The following is a 21,685-nucleotide window of genomic DNA, read 5'->3' on the forward strand; positions in this document are numbered from 1 at the left end:
TTCACTATTACTACCCTGCCAGGTAGCCTGACTCCCATTTTGCAGATGAGGATATAAGGGCTGGAGGAGTTCAATTATCTGCCCAGGGGTTCACAGGAGATAAACAGGGGAAGGGGGCACAGTGTGTGCCAATCAAGTGTGTCAGGTTGGAGCCGAGGATTGCAAGGTGTGGGCCTTATAAAGGCTGTCATTGTAGTAACTAGGGGCTGCAGCCCTGGTCCTGGGGTCCCAAGCTCAGGTTCAAAGCCCTGGCAAGTTGAAGTTTGCCCACTTCCAGCTTAGCGGGTTTTATGTCTGGGGGTTCTGTGGTCAGTCTGGGCCTGTGATCTGGAAATGTGCCCAACTCCAGAAACACCTTAAGGACAAGAGGGAGCACTCTGGGGGGCGTCTCTTGCCTCTGGGGAAAGGTTGAAGGAGCTAGTCCCTGCTGCAGGACATCTTTGCCAGGGTCAAAGCCCTGTGTGCGGCTGGCACTACCCTAACACTCCCTCCCCCTTGCCCCTGGGGCGCTGCTGCACCCCAAATGTCCCATCCTGGGTGCAGGTGTCCAGCTCAAACACCTGTGCCCGCATGGACCGATCCTTGCCAGACTGCCCCAGACTGCCCCAGCTCCCGCAGAGCTTCAATGGTGGATGACATTGCTCTGTGCCTTGTTCGGTGGCTTTGGGAGTACGAGGTCATCCTAAGCTTCCTCGGGAACCCGAAAGATGGTCCCATGCCCGCCTGGCTCTGTGCTCTGCGGGTCTTGCTCCCCGCATCTGGCCAGCCTATTTACTAACATCGGTAGAAGGGTGTAAAAACAAGCCGTCTCTGCTTCCGACCTGGAGGCGTCCCTCTCTCGAGCGTCCCCCACATCTTCAAGTCAAAAGTGATCAAGATTGGCTGGCAAACTGAAAGAGGAAAAATAGGGCGCGGAGGGGGCGCGACGCCTGGCCTGGCTGCAGAGGCGAGGCCAGGGAAGCGAGACGCAGAGCGTCCCTTTTGTCCTGTAGAGGGAGCTCCAGCCCCAAATTTCCTGGCTCCCACCCCCAACCCGCCTCCAGCTGGAATCCTGGCTGGAAAGGTGCAACAGCCCGACCCCCTAACTCAGCTCCGGGACCCCAGAAAGTTGCCCCTTCCTGGGCATTTTAGGGTAATCTCACTGGAGCGTCTAGATGCACAGACATCGCCACGGTCCTCCAACTATCAACTGGATCGAAGTCACCCTTCACTCAGAAGGAAGGTTGGGTACCCCTGGCCCCTTGCACTCCATATCCCCCCCACACGGCCAATCCACAACTTTGCATTTATAAGGAAGCGTCTGAAGGGTGCAGGGCGGCTGGAAAGAGGCCTTGAAGAGGAGCTTGCACAACCTTTGTATGTAAGACTGAGAAAACCTCGATTGTGCCTGTCCAAGAATGGGAACAGGGGGTGACCAGAACCGCCCAGCCTAAGTCCTCCGCGTCCAGACGCTTAGTTTTTCTTCTAAGTCACCAGAGAAGGCTCCAAGGCCCCGCGGTTGCTCCGTGGACCCAGTGTTCCAGCTTCTGGTAGGAATACTTGCCCAGTTTCCCACCTGTCTCCTCCGCCCTTGATCTAGGGCGCTCCAGGTACTTCTCCCACTGCTTTCCCGCCTGCGGCGCACCCCCAGTCCCGCCACTTTGGCGCCTCCTTCGCCATTGCTGTTCTCTAACCACCTCCCTTCCCCTTTCCCGCTGATTCGGGAGATTCTCCAAACAACTGGGGGGGGGGGAATCCCCCCAAACCCGAAAGAACCACCAAACAGATCTATCCGGAGGCAGGCGGGCCGGTATAGTCAAAGTGGCAACAGCTCATTTATTTAGCCAAAAATAGATACTTTCTTGTACAATTTGGTTCACACATATGTACATTTTTCTGTATATACAAAACAGTCAGACACGCTTATTCTCACTGAAACTCCACCCCCCTCCCCAAAGCAATCGAACAAACCAACCTGACAATGGCAGTTAATGTGGGGTGGCACAGAATCGACTTGGGGAGGGATGAGGGGGACTGATTTTATTTCTTTTTCTTTTTTTGTTTAGTTTTCTTTTTAGGTATTCATACACGGACATGCTTACAAGTTGTAACTATACAGAGCGATTTGTTGTTGTTGTTGTTTTTACAATTATTACAACGATTTAAAAAGTATTTTAAAAAAAAAGAAAGAAACTAGGATGAGGAGAGAGCCGATAAGACCAAAGCCGCATCCAGGTGGTTCTGGGGCCTGGAAGAGAGTTGGTGGGAGCAAAGGAGGTGAGATACAGGGACTCGGAGGTCGCCTAGGGCGGACACACCCTACCTGGGGCTGGGGCCTGGGCCGGGGAGGTGTCTTAATGCATAATCGTGTTCAGCGGAGAAGTGTGTGTTGGGGGTTAAACCGACAGGCCGAAGGCGCTAGACCCGAAGGTCAGGAAGGAGTGGGCCTCACTGGGAGGCCGCTAGTTCTAGGGGCCTGTTTGCCGGGCCAGCTTAGGGTTCCCAGCTCTAAATCCGCAGGCCGCACCCGGGGGCCTGGGCTGGTACTGGCAGCGGTTTCTGCGCCCGTGAGAAGTGATAGTGGAGTGCATTTTGTTCCCTTTTAAAAAACTTCTCGGCCAGGTTCCCCCTGGGGCAATAAGCTGTGCGTAAGGCTCGGCCTTCTTCCTCCTCCCGCCTGCCGGCTCCCCACCCCACCGAGCTCGGGGTCTCTTACCGCCTGGGCACGGGCTGGAAAGCTGTCTTGAGTAACTTTTTCTCCACTTCCAAGGCACTACAGCGATCTGAGAGAAGCGAAGAGAGGGAAAAAGAGGGCTTTTAGAACGCTCGGTTCAGGCGCCAGAGCGTGGGAGCCGGACGCGGAGCAGAAAGAAAAGCACCTGCCCCCCCCCCCCCAGCCCTGTCCATCCCCGGATCGGGTCTCCCAGAACCCGCTCCCGCTGAGCCCAGCGCTCGGCAGTCACCTGTTCCGCCCTCGGGCTCCGTGGGTCTAGCGTAGGCGGTGGCGGCAGCCGGGTGACCAGCGGCTCCGGGAAGTCCCAGCAGGTGCTGAGGGGCCGAACCGAGCAGGGAGAGAGGGTGCGGGCGAGGGCCGGGAGGCGGGCCTGGGAACGGCCGGTTGGTCCAAGCCGGGAATTTGCCCAGTGGCGCCGAGACCAGTCTGTGAGCCGCGGCGGCGGCGGCGGCTGCTGCGGGAGAAAGCTGTAGAGCCGGGGGTGCGACCGCTGCCCCAGGAGGAGAACATCCCGTGCCAGGAGGCGAGCGGCGTGGGTTGTCCGGGCTCGTGGCCGTCTCGGCCAGGGACCAGATTTTGGGCTTCTGCAGGGCCGAGGAGGGAGCCGGTGCTGGTGCGCAGGAGTCTAGGCCGGTGGGAGGCGAGGGCGGAGACGGTGGAGTCCCGGTCACTGGCGGTGGCGCTGGGGCCAGACTCAGGACTGGCAGCGGCCGCTCCTCCAAGCCCTCGGTGCTGTCCTCGGAGTCGCTATTTTTGGAGTCCGAAATGGGTCCCAGGCCTAGGTCACCGTCCCTGCGCGCTGCCCCCGTCAAGGCCAGCTCAGGCCCGGCAGCCGTGCCGTCTAAGTTCTCCAAATCGATCTCCTCGTCTTCGTCGTCGTCTGCCAGGCCCTCGCCCCCCGTGTCCTCCTCCTCCCCCACGAGCTCCTCCTCCTCTAGCTCCAGCTCGCGCTTGCCGTCTTCCTCGTCCTCCTCCTCGTCTTCCTCCTCCCTCTCGCTCCCGTAAGCGTTGCCCTCTTCATCCGTGCGACTGCGGGGCGCCCAAGTCATCTTGTTCTCCTTCTTGAGACGCCGGCGCGCATTGGCGAACCAGGTGGACACCTGGGTGAGGGTCATCTTGGTGATGATGGCCAGCATGATCTTCTCGCCCTTGGTGGGGTAGGGGTTTTTGCGGTGCTCGTTGAGCCAGGCCTTGAGCGTGCTGGTGCTCTCTCGGGTGGCGTTCTTGGGACGGGACGGGTCTCCAAACTGGTACTGGCCATACGGATAGAAAGCGGGGTGCGGGTGCGGAAACGCTGCGGCCGCGGCCGGATGCTGCACCCCAGGGCTGTCCTTCAGCTCATACTGAGCGCCCTGTACGCACACGGAAAAGGAAGGGGACACGCGCGGAGGGAGCGCGGGTAAGCTCCAACTGTCGCCTCCTCCACCCTCCTGGCCCGGACCCTCGTAGTCTACTCCCGCGCGCTCACCTCGCCCGGCGCCCTAGCTCCAACCCTCTTTCCCGGGTTCCTCCAGCTCTTACCAGCTGCGGGAAGATGGGCAGCTCCGCGGCGTAGGGCAGGAAGGCGCCGTAGCCCTGGGCGGCGGCGGCGGCGGCAGCGGCCGCAGCGTAGGGCGCCCCGTACACGGACGAGAGCACGTTGGATAGGGACCCAGAGGCGGTCAGTTCTGAGGCTCCCGAGCCAGGTCCTCCCCGGGCCCCCGCGCTGCCGCCGCCGCCTGCAGCTCCCGGGCGCTCGGGCGGGTAGAGCGGGCGGATGTACTGGTATCCGAGCTGGGGGAAGGACATGGTGGCCCGCGGGGCACGGACGGAGAGGGGGCCCGGCCCCCGGGGCCGCCCTGCTCAGCGCCGCCCGCGGGCTCCGGCGCGCATCGGGGGCTGGGCAGAGCTGGGGCCGCGCTACCTCCCGCTCTGCTCTGCGCTCCGGGTTCCCCTATTGATCTGCTCCGCGGCGGCGGCGACGGCGGCGGCGGCGGCGAGGAGCCAGGTCAGGTCCGAACAGATTGGCGGAGATTCCCCGGGCTCCGGGCTCTGATTGACATTTCTACGGGGCCGCAAGCCCCTCCTCTCTGCGCCGCGCTCCCTCCTCTCGGCCGCCGGAGCCGCCTCTCCCCGCGCGGCGTTCCTCACTGCCCTCCTCTCCGCGAGCTGAGTCGCGCCTCGCTTCCTTCGCCCTCCTCTAGTTTTCACTCCCCCTCCTCTCCCTTCCTCTCCCCTCCCCGCGCTGCGCCTCTTCCCCCAGGATCGCTTCCGCTCCTCCGCTGTCCTGGACGCTAGGAACTCTCTCCTTTTCCTTCTCTTTCCCTGGCTCCCTATTGCTTTCCCCCTTTTTTGTTCCCTTCACTTTTTCTTCTCTCCCTCCTCTCTTAAACCCTTCCCCTGGCTCACGCGCACCACCTCCTCCGACCTTCCTGGCCTTTCTGCGCCCTGGTCTAAGGCGGCCTAAAGTTGCCGACACTCAGGGCGCTGCGCGGGGGGTGTGTGTCCGCGTCCGTGTCTGTGTGTCCGTCCCCGCCCTTCCACCCCCTCCCTCACCCTTTCCCAAATCTCGGGTCTGACGTCTCGCCCTCTTATTCGACTTTTCCTGGCGTCTCCTCGCCGAGTCGCCAATCGCCTGGGCGCCTTACGGGCGAGGCCGCCCACCCCCGCGGATACCGCGCGCGGGGCGGGGCGGGGCGGGAGCCCGGGCGCAGCAAGTCCCTTCCCGCCCCCTCCTGCCTGCGCCGGGAGGGGGAGTGAGAGGCGCTGGGACGCGGGTTAGGACTGGGTCAGCTCGCCCCTCCCCGCCTCCGGCTCCGCGGCGTTTCTCCCCCAGCCGCAGCGACAGGCCCGGGTCGGGACGGACCCTGGGCCAAGGGAGACCCCCGGGGTTTTTTTGCCCAGGGCCCCTTTTCAGCTCTCACCCTTCGACTCCCGGCCTCGGAGCGGTCGGGAGGGAGGGAGAAGAGTGCGCGAGGGGTGAGGGAGTGCGTCCTAAAGGCGTTATTAAAGGCCATCTCACTGCCCAGGGGGTGGGGAGTCCACCCTCCACCCGGTAGGACCAAACAGTGCAATTTGCCACATTAACGCCTCCCGGGTGTCGGGGTGCGAAATCCCTGTTGGAAATGGCGGGCTGGGCTCGGTGGCCAAAGGGTGGACCCTCCGGAGGTCTTAGAGAGCCGCGAAGAATCAGTAGAGCCAGAAGGAGTGGAAGAGGGGAGGAACTGGGAGCCAGACGTCGGAGGGCCCAAGAACTTTCAGAGAGTACTTCGAGAAGTTTCTCTATGGGCATTTTTGGGGTCTGTAGAGATCCTCGTTTCACTAGCCCTTTCCCCGCTCCCAGGTTCCTGCGCCAACCCGTTCTCCTTCTGCCAGGATCCTCCCACCGCCGGGGAGGGGTGGGGGGATGGGAGGCAAGACTTTGGGTTGTGTGGTGGAGAATTTCCTAAATCAAACTTGAAATATCAGTATTCAGGCGCCCACCTTCACGGATTGGGGCGTACCGTCAAGAAAGGCATTGAAATGCCCGGAACTGCTGCGTCTCTGGACTAAGTGCCCTAGGCCGCGGCGGCGACCCACTCACGGGCCTGGCCTGAGGCGGTCGTGCCTCGGGGACAACTTGGGGGGCGGCGACTCTGCCTTGGAGTGGCCAGCCTCAGCTTGAAGGCGGAAAGCTGCCACCGGGCACTGATCGATCAAGGAATCGAATCCAAATTCCACTGGAGTGGAGGGATCCGGGGGTCTCGGCCCCCCGCTGTCTCTGGTCACTGCCGCTCTGGGGACTCAGTTACATAATAAAATGTTTCTTCTTACCCCACCCCCATTCCTGCCACTTTCTTCCGACTGGTAGATGACTTCCGTGGATTCGAACGTCAAGAATAATGAGGGAAAAGACAAAAGAAAGTTCGGGGACGACCAGGTTTAGGATTCCATGGAGGGGGGGAACTGGTGTCTTCCCCAATTGGGTCTGAACTGCTTCCCTTCCTCTGTCCTGCGCCTCTGCCTGATGCTAGGTGTTGGCTTTAGGTGAACCTTGCCGAAGGAGGCGACATCAGGGGCAGCTCCGTGGTCTTGAAATGTCTCCCCGGCGCCTGATTTCGTTTCCAGTTAAACCTTTCAGAGAATGTCATAGGGAATCTTGGGCTCACCTTCCCACGAAAAATCTTAGGGTTGCAAAATCAGGGGTAACATTCCCCAGGGTGTGTTCTAGGTGCAGACCTTGAGGTTCCACAACCCCGAAATCCTAGAGTTTGCAGGGCGTGGTGGCACCAGACCAGGAGGGCGGTGGGAGAAAGATTCTGAGCTGGGAGAACGGGGTTGCACTGTTAAGTGCCAGGGTGAAACGCCTGATATTTAATTCATTCTTCCTGAAGGAAAAGAAAAAAAGTAATCATGAGCCTCGGAGATGCTCCTTCTGCATTAACCAGTTAATGACCCAGCTGCGTGGGGAAAGAGGCCAGACTGCTAAAAGAAACCAACCACGCCTGGGTGCCCCCGCCCCCGGCCCAGGGGGTGAACCTTCACAACATGACCAGAACCCAAGAACCTTGCTTAATCTTTCCAGGAGCCCCAGGGAGCAGAAGCCACCTCCCTGGCTACCCTGGTCTCCAGCTGGGAATATTCTTGGCCAGGCCCTGAAATACGCACCCCACCCCCCAGTCGGGATTCAGCATCTCCAAGGAGCCCCGACGTGGTGCTGGTCCCTCAACTGGACCGTGCTAGTGGAACCCGAATCCGGACTCAACTCGTGGGTCCACTGGCAGTCGAATATTTTCCAGGGATTTTTAATCCAAGAGATTAGGTCAGAGTGGTACTCTCGTATAGCAAGGAAAAGCAGGTGCACGGGAAGTTGATTTGGAAACGACAGCGCGCACAAACTCTCCGCACGCAGAAGCTTCTCCATCATCTCTCCTTCTTCCAGTATTCCTAACGCACAAAGCGCTGTGGAGACTCGCTGCCGACGTTCTTTGAACACAGCCCAGGGCGCAGGGAGTGTACCCAAAGGGTGTCAGTCGCACACACGTGGCGCACACAGCAGTGTGCGCTGGACGCGTACCGGAGCCGCTGCCCGACGTGTACCCCGGGCCTGAGGCCCACCAGTTTCAGGGGCTGCTCCACGCACTGCACACAAGCTTGGAGCCACCAAGGCCCCTTTCCTGCCCCCTCCTCGCTCAGCCCCGCGGTGCGCGCGCTTCCGGGTGGTGGGGAACCCCTGTAGCTCTGTGTTTCCCAGCCAAGGCCCATCTTCTGTCCTTTCTTCCCCAGGCCCGGAGTCCCCCGGCGGCAGTGCAGGCTGGCTATCCCTGGGCTTCCTGCAGACGCCGCCCGGCGCGCGCTCCCACCGCTCCCTCCCCCCCGCGCTCGGGTTACAGGTTAATGAAATGCTCGTTTTCCTCAGTCATTTGTTTTGTTTTCCTGCAAAGTTCTGATAAGTAGCTAACCAACGAAGCTTGTAATTACAATCTTACAGAAACCGGGCCGATCTGTATATAAATCTCACCATCCAATTACAAGATGTAATAATTTTGCACTCAAGCTGGTAATGAGGTCTAATACTCGTGCATGCGATAATCCCCTCTGGATGCTGGCTTGATCAGATGTTGGCTTTGTAATTAGACGGGCAGAAAATCATTATTTCATGTTCAAATAGAAAATGAGGTTGGTGGGAAGTTAATTTCTCTCCGCTCTGTGAAGCGTAGACAAGAATTTAATGATTTAATTACAGTTGTAAGCCCTTTCCATGAGACTTAAATTGAGCTGAGAATATTTTTTTCCTTCCCTCTCTCTCCCTCTCTCCCTCTCTCTCTCTTTCGCATTCTCTCTCTCCGCTATTAGCAGCCACACGGACCCAGTGCGTGGCCTGGCATCGCACCGGGAGGAATTCGTATTTGGCCAGGAATCCATCCCAGGAGGCGCGGGTCAGGGATCTCCAGAGCCACCCCGGAAAATGCTGCCGCTCCCTACCAGCCGCCAGGGCCTCGGAGGCCTTCCCGGTGCCTGGAGAAGTGACCGGGAAACTTTGGGGGAAACTTTGCCAACTTCGCTCTCTTGCACGGGAGAGGCCGTCCACCGGAATGGCCGCAGCGGCAGCGGGTCGCGAAGCGCTGGTTGGGCCCCGGGCCAGGCCTACGCTCTCCCCAGCGGCCAGGCCGCCCAGGGAGAGGACGGAGGCCGGCCACCGGGTCTCCTGCAGCTCTGCTCCGCCCCGGAGCCACCGGACCTGGCCCACTCCCCTGGGTCTCGGCGAGGCCCGCGATGTGCAGCGCCCCAAACGATGGCCGATGGCCTAGATCGAAAACCCCGGACCTTAGCGTGAATCATTTTATTTTTCTTTCCCTCTCCAGGATCGACTTTTTTTCCACCTGCAGTTTCGCTTCCCTCCCTTCCTTTGTTTTCCTCCGTCCCTCGCACTGTCGGTATATTTGATTTCTAGGTCATTCTTTTGGTCTTTCTTCGGCTCCCTAATTTGTTCGGTTTTACACTTTTTCTCAGGGCCACTTAGTTGGCTTTTCTCCATCCGGCTCCGTCTCTCTCCTCTTTTGTCCCTGTTTCTCTCTCCTGGTGATGGTGTCCCCCCCCCCCCACCTGCGTTTGTCCAAATTTCTTTTCTCCTTTTTTCGTCCTAACCCTCCCCTAGTTCCTTCCTCAATTTCTTGGTCCCTGTCGGGTTCTCCTCTCGGTGTCTGTCCCTTCTTCTCTCCCTCTCCAGGATCTGTCCCCTCCTTTCTCCTCCTCTCAGCGGCTGCCTCCCTGGCGCCCCCTCCTCATCATCTCGGGAGATGAATATGTCGCCTTATTGGATGCCGAGGCCAGAGCCGGGTGACGGGGCTCGGTGAGAATCGCGCATTTTCTTCCTGCATATTGAGGGTATGGTAATGAGCACGTTTGCATTGTGGCATGGCGCTGCTTTTCCTGCCGCAGTTTGGAGTGGGCCAGGGTGGTGCGGACCCCAAAGAGCCCCGCCGTGGGTACCGGCCCTGGCGGCAGCAGCTGTCCCTGGCGCTCGGGGCCCTGGGGAGGAAGTGACCTCGCTGAGCGCGGGCCCGGCCTTCGCCGGCTTGGCCACAAAGGCGGGCCCTGCTCCCCTCATTAAAGCCTCGTTATGGGAACCCCCGCCTGGCTCGCTGTGGCTCCTGCGCGCTCTCCGCCCAGCGGCCTCTGAGCCCCTCCCCTGGCGTTTAGAGGCCTGTGATGGAGCGCCACCGGGAGATTAGCGCCTGACAACGTCGTCTATTGGCAATAAATTGTTTGCAATTCCGGGTGACACATCTCGGGATCAAACCCAGCCTCAACCTGTAGGTGCTCCGCTCGGTCCTCTTCTATCTTAGAGGGAGCATTGGCGTGGCTTGACCAGGGATGGTGCTCCCAGGACCCTTCTGGGGTCGGGAGCCGGTTCCATTCTGGGCTTCTCCCCGACAGAGCCAGACTCAGTCTCCAAGAGCAGAGGTCCTTCCCCGAGGTTGGCCGAACTCGGGACCCTTGACCCAGGTGCACCTCCCAAAGTGAAGGTTTTATCAGAGCCAAGGCGCAAACTGAGCTGAGACCAAGGGAACCCACGTGAGTTGCTGAGAAATCAGAAGCCAAGGGCCTGGTTCTAGACACTGTAGCGCAGAGGACCCTGGACAGGAAGCGTTTGCTCTAACCCCGTGTTCCTTCCTACTCCCTGTCAGGGGAGTCAGAGTTCCCGGTTCCAAAGAAAAACGTAAAAGTCTGACCTTGCCTGGAATTGCCTGAGGTCAAGTTTCCCAACTTCAAATTTTTCCTACCACCTCTACTCTTTATTGACTTAACATTTTTTCCTTAAATCAGGTCATTTTAAAAACTCAAATATGTATTTTTTGGATGAAGAGTTGATACTACTATTGGTATGACTGTAAAAAAAAATTAAAATAATAAAAGGAGCTGTTAGTCACCAGAAAAGGAAATTGTAGAAGATAAAGAGCTAAAAATCAAGCACTATTCATACATTTTGCCCAGGCTTGCTTGGGAAAGACTTCTAGGGGTTCAAGAGCATGTATGTATCATTAGCAAGTGCTGAGGTGTTAAATAGTGAATCTTTCTAGGAAGAAATGAGAACATTGAAAAGAGAATACTTCTTACCCTTCAGTATTCATTTAATTCTCTGCCCTTACTATCTCAAGTCATATTGAGGTTCCCAAGAGCAGCCCTGCTTTGGGATTCATCTGTATTATTCTGTTGAAGATTATGTAAATAAATTAAGATTAAAGTATAACATACTGAGTTATTATTATTATTTACCACATAATTGTGTTAAGCATTTTAAAACAGTATCACAATTAATTCTTACACTAGGCTTGCAAAGGAGAGACTCTACAGGGTGGCTATGTATGGTTGTATAGGATGTTCAATGAACAAGGGCACCCAGCAGAGGGGCTAAGAGGGTCTAAAGTCAGCCTTTCTGGGATCACTAAATTGTGTGTCTTGGTTTAGAGCTACACTGGTGGAAAAATACCTTTCTCTAATTTGCATAATTTTGTGCAAAGTTGGGGTATGACCTAGCCCTAGTCTTAGAGATTGGACCAGTGCAGCTGTGGGAGCTGGACAAAGCCCAGATTGGAACTCTGTCTGGTATTCTTAATCTTGATTCCTTTGGGAGGAAGATCAGGGTCCTTTGGGGATTTGGGAAGAAGGATTATTGGAAGAGTGGCCCCTGGTTTGATTGAAGGAAAGGGAAGCCAGGACACCTGGATTCCCCTTCCCCTCAATCTTTACACTTAAGCAAATGTGTGAAGAGGAGCTGGGCAAAAAATATCACTGGGGTCAAGGATCTATTTTCTCTCCCAGGGAAGGGACTGGAGGAAGGGAAGAAGGTGTTTTGGTTGGCTGAGGCCTACCTGCTTCTGATCTGCTTTTTTTAGGGGGTTCAGTTCATGTCATGAGCTTATGGGTTAGTGTCCTGCCTTGATCTGATCCACACTAGAAATTTCAGATTCTTCAAGACAATCAGGAATTGCATTACACAAGAGGCTGTCAATCAAGGGTTACCTCTGGGAACATCCTCTTTTTTGGAGTCCATAGTGGCTCCCCATGCCCACCCCCCCCCTCTGCCCACCTATTGATTGGATTGCTTGAATTCTATTTTAAAACCTATTTAAATATTTAGATCTCAGCATTCATTTGCACATAGAAGGCTCTTTTCTGAGAGCAGTCCTCTGAAGTTCATGGTAGCAGCTGCCCATTCACCTGGACACAATCCAGTCCCCACTTGGGTCCACTCTTCTCAGTGTGGACTGGGTTTGTCAGCCCTGCTTCTCAGGCCCAGTTGCAGGAATGGGACACCCTCGTGGGCACACAGAGCTCCTCCCTCCAGTGGGAAGGACATGGTGCAGAACCTGACCAAGGTTGGACCTTCAGCTTCCTCTCCTGCCTTTCCTCTTGGCCCCCTCCTAGTTCATTGGCAACTCTTTTCTGGGGTGGAGCAAGGTTGAAGGTAGACTTGTAGGGGCTCCTGGGAAATGAGGAGCTCTGTCCCAACAGGGCCTCTTCTCAAGCCTCTGGAGAGAGAATAGAAAGGGTGGCCTTGCAGCCGCTATGAGCTCAAAGGTCCTACTCTCTGGATTCCTTGTCCTTAGCCCCAGCCCCTTCTCAGTTCCTCTGCACCATCTTAAACATGTCAAAGCAGAAAGTCTGTTTCTTCTCTTCTCTTTCTTTCTCTTTGCAAGAAATTTTTATGGGAGGACACCCTCGTGCCTCAAGCTGCGCGAGGGGCTGGCGTTGAATGGTGAGCTAGACGGAGCTTTGCTCGAATACAGCTGACTTTTAGTGGAGTGATCAGCTTCTAAACAGGAAATGAAACAGGGCCATCTTAATAGGGTTAGGTTCTATGAACCGACACAACCAGTAAGTCCGAGTATGCAGGCTTGGGCAGTGTTTCAGATCCAGAACCTCCCCAGAACCTGGGAATGTACACGCCTTTGGCAATTGGGCCACTGCAGATGTGACTGGCTGAGGTCAGACTTTTGCTGGAGTTTCACTTCATACTCGAGTAGGATCTTCATCCAATATGACTCGGGTCCTTATGAGAAAAAGCCGGGCACATGGGCAGGACAGCCAGCTGAAGACAGGGAGAGACTGGGGAAGTGCAGCTGTAAGCCAAGGGCTGCCGAGGGTGGTGGCAGCCACCAGGAGCTAGCCAGGGCCGGAAGATGTCTCCCCTGTCACCTTCAGGGACAGCGTGGCCTTGTGGATACCTTGATTTCAGATTCTAGTGCCAGAACCATGAGAGAATATATTTCTGTTGGGTTAAGCCACCCACTATGAGTTCACTTGTGACAGCAGCCCCTGGCAACCTGACACACAAGGTGAGGTGGCAGGAGATAGAATTTTTGCGTTTCAAAGACAGAGGTCACAAAACATCATCCTGGGGCCCGACGTCCCCACGTTTTGACCGTCTGGCGTGATTCCAACCTTCTTTTCAGGTTCAGTTATTGAATCAACCCATCAGGCGTGGCCACAGCAGCAATCCACCCTCACATCTTCATGGCCGACGGTCACCTCCCACTTCACAGGTTGCTGGCTGTGGCTCGGATACATGTTCTCTTTGTCCCAGGATCCAGGTTGAAAAGGTCACTCCCTCGGGGACTGTTGCTGGGCGTCCTGCGGCAGCCACACGAGGGCATGCTGACGGCTCTCAGGGCTCTGCTTGAGGGACCGTGGCTACTTCTGCTCACCCTTCCTTAGTCAAAGCCATCGTGGGGCCATGCTTGAAGTCCAAGGGCAGGGCTGGGTGGCTTCCCTTGGGGGGGAGCACTCTGGGGACACCTCTCTGTGCCACTTCAGACCTTTCAGCTCCACCTCCTGTGCAGCCCCTGGTCCAGCAGGTGTGGACAGGACCTCGCCAGCAGCCACCATGGCACACTCTTGTCTCTCTGGAACGTCAGCAGGGATCTCACGCATGTGACCCCTTCCAGCACAGGACACCCTTGGCCAAGGAGAGGGACCAAATGGCTCAATGCTTCCTGCTCCATGTCCTGGCAGAGTCTCGTGCCTGTCCCAGGGCCAACCCAAGGGCACATCCTGGGGTAGCTTCCCCTTCCATCCCTGGGATGATTTCCGTGATTTCAACCACAGGGTGAGCTCGGGAGCAGATTCTGTAGTCCCACCTCAGTCTGCTTGTGAGTGTGGCCCTTGTTGACCACTGGATGACAACCCCTGAGAGACCACTGAGCCAAAGGCCCCCAACTGAGCTACATGTGGAGTCCTGACCCAAAGAACATTGTTCAAAGGCAGGGTTAGCAAACTTCCCAGCACGGGGTTTTGTAAATAAAGTTTTATTGGAACCCAGGATTACCCATTCATGTACATATTAGCTATGGCGGCTTTTGTCTGATCACAGCAGTAACTCAGTAGGATTTGGAGCCAGATCCCCTGGGTCAAAGTCCAGCCCAACTTCTTAGCAACTGCATGGCCTTCAGTAGAGGACTTAGCTCTCTGTGCCTCAGTTGCCTCCTATGAGACAATAATAGTCTCTACCTCATAGCATCTTAATGCAGAGGAGTTAACATGTCAAGAATAATGTCTTGTACCTAGTGACTGTTCCATTAATGTTGGAAAACACAGTCCAGGAACCAAAAGCCTCTTTTCAGAGGGGATCATGATAATGGCAAGATGGACATTTGGTATATGCTGATCAAGCACTAACCAGGTTCCAGACTCTAGAGTAGATCTTACGCATGCAGACAGGGCTGGCTTCAGGGACATGTGACCGGCTCACAGTATCTCATGCTTGGGAAGGTCCTGAGCAGAATGCTCAGTGGTGGCCTTCTTGAATTTTTTTTTTTTTTTTTTGCAGGGGTCGGGGTGGGGTGCCAGTGATTAAACTTAGAGGCACTTAACCACTGAGCCACAACCCCAGCTCTATTTTGCATTTTATTTAGAGACAGGGTCTTGCTGAGTTTCTTAGTGCCTCACTTTTGCTGAGGCTGGCTTTGAACTCGTGAGCCTCCTGTCTCAGCCTCCCGAGCTGCTGGGATTACAGGTGTGCACCACCGCACCTGGCCATCCTGAAATTTTTAAGTTTTGCAAAAGGACAACCCATTTTCATTTTGCACTGGCCCCAGCAGATGATGCACCTGGTCCTGCACACAGAGGTGGATACAGCAATCCCCAGGAGCCCTGCATGCCTGCTACATGGCCGATGGAGCCACCGTAATTACCTCACAGATCTCTGTGCATCCTGTGAAGCACGGGCCTAGGCACCCTGTGCTTCTTGGTTGGGTAGAGGCAGCCAAGATAACCTACTTAAGGCAGCAAAGAAAACCACCGCAAAAACCAAGCCTGTCTTCCACTATCAACACCCAGAGAAGAAAACCAGTAGGGAAAGAGGGTCCCATGATGCCTTTGGTTAAGGCAATGCTGCCTGGATTTATTTTCTGCAAGAGGAATAAGGTCTTGAATTCTGAAATATTTTTGAAACCTTTGGAAAATCCCACTTTAATCACTGATGACAGTTTGACATTTCTCCAGCTGTTTAGAAGCAGTAGACAAGTCAAGTTGCTCTGCAGGGCACAGGTTGGCATGCTGGGAAATGTGGGGGTTCTCACCTCCCTCCCTTTCCTTGGTTCCTTGTGGCTTTGAGGAAAGAAGAAGAAGAAACAAAACAAAACAAAACAAAAGAAACAACCAACAAAACCAGGCTGTTGCAATTTTCACACCACCCCACACCATCTGCATTTGCTAAATTTCTCATGAAAATGGAATCTCAATTGGGTGACCTTCCCTTTTGTCTTCCCACATCCATGGGCTCACCTCCTTCTCACCACTATAGGGAACCTTGTGCCTTTCTGTCATTAGACCCAACTCTCAGTTGAGAGGGTGGCTTTGGGGGCTCACCAGGGCAGTGAGCATCTTTAGATTTCTCACCTGCATGCTTCATGTTGCATTAAAGACATGGGTGTGGGCTGCAGGGGTCTCGGGTAACCAGCCTGTTGATTAAGAGGATGAGCTCAAATCCCAGCTCTGCTTCTTCTTCTCCAGTAGCCTTCAGGAAGTGACTTGGCTTCTCTGTGCCTCTGTTTCCCCACTTTAAAAATGCCATAGGAGAACTCGATGACTTGATATGTGTCAAGTGCCAAAGTCAGGAATGGTGATGCATGCACACAATGCCAGTGACTTGGGAGGCTGAGGCAGGAGGATGGCAAGTTCAAGGTCAGCCCAGGCAACTTAGGGAGACCCTGTTTCAAAATAAAAACCAAAGAAGGCTGGGGATGTTGCTCAGTAGTGAAGTCCCCTTGGGCTCATTTTCCAGTACCCAAAACAAACAAACAAACAATAAAAGTAAAGTGCAGACAACATAATTCAGTGGGTAGGCACACAAGTACACATTTAGCACATCTTAAAGACATTTTCCCATTATTCTTAAGAATAGATGTACCATTTCCTCTAATATCATATTCCCATCCATAAAAGCTAATAGATACAGGATGGTTACTAGGTATCAGGTGTGGTTTGAAGCCCTTTACAAGTATTACCTCATTTAAACCTCATAACAACCTTATGAGATGAGCACTGTTGTCCCCTCCTTTAGAGATGAAGAAAACTGAGCCACAGAGAGGTTGAGTAACTTCCCTGCAGTCACACTGCTATCAAGTGGCAGCATCAAGACTGATACCCAGGAATCCAGCCTAGACTCCCCCTCCTCTGAATCACTGTGCTCAGCTGATGTATGTAACTCAGGCCGTGCTGGGCATTCAGGGTTCTTCCTTCTTCAGTAAGGATTTCTGACTTCTCCTTGAAGATCACTACCCATAATAAGATGCGAGCATTCAGAGTGTAGGTTACACATCTTTTTACCAAGGGAGGATAACCATTGTGCAGACCAGGTCCCTCAGAAGTCTCTGGGTGTCCTTCTAGTCTCTCCATCACCCCCAAGGATAGCCACCTTGCATAGATAACCCAAGGATGGCTCATCTTCCGCCAATGTAGACAAGCCTTGTGTGTGTGTGTGTGTGTGTGTGTGTGTGTAGACACACACGTATATACACAATATATATATTTTGCAATAGACATATATACTTTATTTTTTGTTTTGTTTTTTGTTTTGCTTAGTGCAGATGGAGCCGGGCAGCGTACATCTTTTGTTTCTGGTGTCTTTTGCTCAACATGATATTTGTGTGATCCATCTGTATTGATGCACGCGGTTGTAGATTCTCTCGTCATCACCACGTGGCCGTCCCTGCATAGTGCACTCGTCTCTTCAACTGCTGATGGGCATCTGGGCAGTTTGCATGAGCAGTGCTTCTGGGCGCATCCCGGGTGTGCCCTTTAGTTCACCTCTGCGTGTCCTGTGGGGTGAGCCCTGTTGGGACTGCTGGGTCACCGGGATGCCTGTGCTCTGCATGGGTAGATACTGCCCAATAGTTTGCCATTTTTTTTTCTCTTGGACATCGAGTAGTGATTTTGGAGAATAAAATGAAAAGTCTGGGCAATTTGCGGGTGGCTTCTTTTTCTTTTTCTGGTCATTGACTGGAAATAACATACCAGGGATGGCGTGGGCAGGCACGGGCCTCTCAGAGGCCTCTGGATCCACCACGTGTGATCAAGTGGCTCGTTCACCCGTCCACTCACTCACCAAACACTGATGGAGCCCGCTGTGGGTGGCCAGTCACAGCTGGGTGCTGGGGACACAGTGACAAGCAAGGTACCTGCCGCAGTCTGAGCACATGCTCACTTGGGGGGACAGAGATACCCACAAGGACACTAACTAAGGTCTAAAATTATTTTCAGAGCATGATAATGAAGGAGAGAGACTGAAACAGCGTGAAGGAAGGTGGCACTGGGGACAGACAGGGGACGCCAGCTTGAGGTCTTCATCCATTGGCTTAGGCATACCCATGGCACAGGGCTGGCCTCGTGACCTGTGTGCTTGCTTTAATGCTCTCATGTTAATGCAGACAGAGCCGTCGTGATTTCTGAACCAAGGGGCCTGCGTGCCCTTTGGATCCTGCCATTGGTCCCGTGGGTTGTTGAGGTTCCTGGAGAATATGGAGGAACCCCCTGTCCCTTCCGGGGTGGAGGATGAAGAATAGCCCCCAAACAGCCCCAGGGGGCTCCACGAGGCCGGTGTCCTCTGTTTCTCTCCAGCCCTCCCCTGCCCCTCCGCTGCCCTCTGTTTTCTGGGTTCTGAACCCGGATCTGAGGCGTTGCCAAGTAAATCAGGATACGCAGGGAGCAGTGGCTTTTGATGTGGGCTTTCCATGGTTTAGAAAGCCCACCGTCCCCATCCCCGGAATGCTCCTGGGTGATTGATGATGACGGGGCTTTCTGCCCTGTGCAGGCCAGAAGGAAGGAGAGGGTGTCCAAGAGCTAGGCCCTTGTCCCTCGAGGCCGCAGAGGAGGGGAGTTTAGTGTCCGGCCCAGGGCCTGGCTGGAGTAGCTTTGGGGACCTGGATGGGCTGGTGACCTGGGTCGGGTCGTCAGGCTATGACCTCAGGTCATCCCTGTTGTGCATTGATGATCAGCAGGGCCTTCCCGCTGAGGCCCAGAGAGCTTCTGCTGGGGACCTGAGACTCCACAGAATCCACGTCCCGGGCTCATCCACCAGGATGGTCCCAGCACCCTAGAGTTCCCGATGGCCCAGGAACATCCCCGGGACCCCAGGGTCACTGCAAACAGGGAGTCTTGGAGCCTGAGGAGGATCCCACTTCTGGTCTCATGAGCTCTCCAGTGTGTGAAGAAATGCCAGAATAAAGGTCTATAAGACTGTGTTCATTTTAAGCATTTATTGTCAATAAATGAGGAGTCCAGCAAGCACTCAGAGAATATCATGAGATGCATTTATGTCAGACAGAATGTCCATATTCCCATTCATGTTTATAATTAGTTTGCTAGTCAGTGGACAGCAGGACTGTTTGGATACACACCCCAGCTCTCCCATCTCTCTGGGGGATGGTCCTCTGCTGAGTTCTGCCTGGTTCCTCTGAGGGCCAGGCGGGAAGGAGCCAGCCCCTGTGGCTCTATGGATGACATGCTCCTTGATTGCCCTCTGGCTTTGCTCCCTTCTCTAACTCAGTTTCTCCACTGCTTCCCTTATATTTCCAGAGATCACTTCTCCCCCTGCAATAAATCCCTGCACCATGTACCATGTGTATGTGTGTGTGAGAATGTGTGTACACTCCCAGATCTATAGTTTTCCCTTGGAAGTTTTCAACTCTACGATGGTGTGCAAAGGTACACGTGCAACCATTCCGTTTTTTACATTCATTACAAGAGTCCATAAATTATCTGAGATATGCAACACTTTATTTTCCAATGGGCTTTGTGTTTGGTGACTTCACCTAACTCCAGGAGGATGTGTGTTCTGAGCCTGTGTGAGGTGACCAAGGCTAAGCTGGGTGCCTGGCAGGTTCTGTGTTTTGGACTAAGATAACTTTCCACTTAGGATGGATTTTTTTGGATGGAGCCCCAATGTCAGCCAAGGAGTATCTGTGTCTGTCTTGAGCACGCACGTGCATGTACACACACACACACACTCACATATATGCCCCCCTCAGGGTTTTGCAAATGAGGTAATTGATGTAAAGTTGTTGTTGGAGGGAGGGAGGGGTCCCTGTGGGTCCTCCAGGAGCACCTGCTTGTCCTTGGGAGACTCGGGGGTGGGGACCTGGCAGTATTCAGAACAGGCTGGACATGGCGCCCAGCCATCAGAATGCTTCTGTGGAAGGGTGTGTTCCTGGGGCCTGTAGAAAGTCATTTGATTGTGACCTGAGGTGGCCGGGAGGCCACTCCATGGTGTGTGCTTGGCAACTTTTCTAGATTCCTGCCAGAGGAGAAAGCAGAGCCCACGGCGGCCTGCATTTGAACGTCCTCAGTGTCTTTCCCCTGGACTCGCTCTCTGCCTCCCGCGGAAGCCAAGGCTGGTGGAGGCTCACGTGCGTCTTCCTTCTCTTTGGCAGGAGGCCTGGGAGAGGCCGTGTTCTGTGGGCTGAGGCTGAGGGAGAGTCCTTCACACCTCTCCGGTAAATGGTCACCCAGAGTGGACGTTGGTTCCCATGGGCAGAGGGACCAGTCCCATGGACCCGGCTGCTGTCCTGCTGGACAGCTCTCCCTGGTGGCGGTGCCAGTCTGACTTGCCGTACCTGCTCCAGGTGTGCAGTGGCTAGATCCCTGCAGGGACAGGGAAAGGCTGAGAGGTGGAGATGTTCAGAGCAAGGGCTTTGCAGCTGGGCACACCTGGCTCCTGGCGCCACCCTTCCGATCTGGGCCCGTGGGCTGTGGTGTCTGCACCTGTACCCTGGGGGACTTGTGCCTTGTTTGCTCCCAAGATGGTAGCGAATGCTGACGATCCCTGGGAGAGCCCGTGGGTGTTCATTTTCATTGTCCTTTACTATACTTCCCAAGTTTTGTGTCATGTATAAGTAAATCTTTTTAATTTGGAGGAAAACAACATGTGCTCTTAGGAAATTTAAAGACAGTTAGGAAAGACTGGAGCACACCCGCAAAGGGGAGGAGGGAGACGGTGAAATTTGGAGGCAACCAGCAGGTTTTGGGCAGCTCTGCAGCCCAGGAGGGATCAAAAACATCAGCCTTTTCTGTGGGCAGTCGCCTGAGGGCCCAGAGGTCTCACCTGGGCCAGGGAAGGCTGGACTGTGGGCAGAAAACCTCTTCAGCCCCCTGAGGGACAAGGGACTGATGCTACCCTCTGGGTTGGGACTGGGGCAGCAGAGCAGGAGCATGCTGGGGGCCCTCGAGGAGGGCCCAGAGCCAGAGAGGCCAGGCCACTGGGAGCCAAGACCAGTAGACAAGAGGCCCAGAGAACAGACCCCAGTATGCAAGGAAGGCTTGGATCTGCCTGGGTTTTTCCTCATGTGGTTCTTGAAAGGAGAAATAGAAAGAAATGGTAATACTCTCAGGTACTGAAGCATCTCCATTCCTATTCCCTGACTTCAGCCAGCTCCTTGGTCTTGGAGGGGGTTGCCCCAAGAGGAGGGACACCTGTGTCCCAGCGATTGCCATAAACCTACTGCCTGGAACACAGGAAGTACACTCCCCAAGTCTTACTCTTAAACTGGCTTAACCCAAATATAAGCGGAGGGCCTGATAGGGTCCAGTCTTATCTCAATGTTGTGCAGAAAGTCCCAAATAAAAACTTTATAATTTTAAAAGAAATCTCGTCTTGATTCGTGACTCTCAAAACTTCTCCTGTGCATCGGATTTGAACGCTAGAGAGATATTTCCCCAGACCCCCGGTTCTTCTTCCTTCTCCCACATCCCCGGCCGACCCGGAGGCTCAGGATCTCATGCCCCCAGATCTGTTCCTCATCTCCAGCCCGCGTGGCGTTTCCTCTTCCTCCTCCCCACGTGTCACACTTTATGGCCTCTCTGCCAGATGTCCTTGGAATTTCTGCTCTGGCCAAAGAACACACTGGTGGGACGGGAGAACATGAAAGCCCTTTGCCTACAAGTCCTTCCTCATTCTTCACAGAGGGATTCATGCAGAGATCGATGATCCGATGAGCAGACAAAGGAGGCACTTGGCTGACAGAAGGCGCCTGGGTCCCCCTTTTACCGTGTAACTTCAAACACATTGTGGAGCTATTTGGAAATTCAGTTTCCGTAGGAGTCAAAAAGGGAAAAATAATTGAAACCAGTCGATTAGGATTTGTTTCCCCCTCTTCTTTCTTATTTATTTTTAGCATCATGATCATGGTCATGATCGTGATTATCATACAGGCTTTGGAACGAGGCTGTCTGCCTTCAACTCTGAGCTTTATCACTTACTTGAATCCAGGTAATGATAGTGAGTAGACTTGCTTTGAGGATTAAATAAGCTAATGCTACTGTAGAAGGGCTTAGAAAACTCTTTCAGCTATGGCAAGGGCCAACAAACATTAAATTAGTTTCTTCTACATAGAGTAAGATCGGGGTTTGCAATCAGTCCTGTGGCTGCAGAACCTGCCAGTAACTGCCATCCTGACTCCTCCCACCAGGCTTGCTGTGGGGCTATTTGATGTTACCAGAATGTTCCCACCTTGT

The 21,685-nt window shown here is 54.5% G+C and overlaps 1 protein-coding gene across 2 annotated transcripts; it reads right to left on the bottom strand.

Annotated features, from left to right (window-relative positions):
* Nucleotides 1–1,807: 1,807 nt before the first annotated feature.
* Nucleotides 1,808–4,870, bottom strand: Irx3 (iroquois homeobox 3). Of its 2 annotated transcripts, none has more exons than XM_026392275.2 (4): nt 4,235–4,870; nt 2,943–4,065; nt 2,696–2,762; nt 1,808–2,227 (listed from the first exon to the last, which is right to left on the bottom strand). In XM_026392275.2, the coding sequence occupies exons 1-4, from the start codon at nt 4,499–4,501 to the stop codon at nt 2,173–2,175; spliced, it is 1,512 nt and encodes a 503-aa protein (XP_026248060.1). In that variant the 5' UTR covers nt 4,502–4,870; the 3' UTR covers nt 1,808–2,172. The 2 variants fall into 2 exon arrangements, with proteins under 2 accessions (XP_026248060.1, XP_077649292.1); XM_077793166.1 differs by having other exon boundaries at nt 2,932–4,065.
* Between the last annotated feature and the right edge of the window lie 16,815 nt (nt 4,871–21,685).

Source organism: Urocitellus parryii, chromosome 15 (genome assembly GCF_045843805.1).
Source record: "Urocitellus parryii isolate mUroPar1 chromosome 15, mUroPar1.hap1, whole genome shotgun sequence".
Taxonomy (NCBI): Eukaryota; Metazoa; Chordata; class Mammalia; order Rodentia; family Sciuridae; genus Urocitellus; species Urocitellus parryii.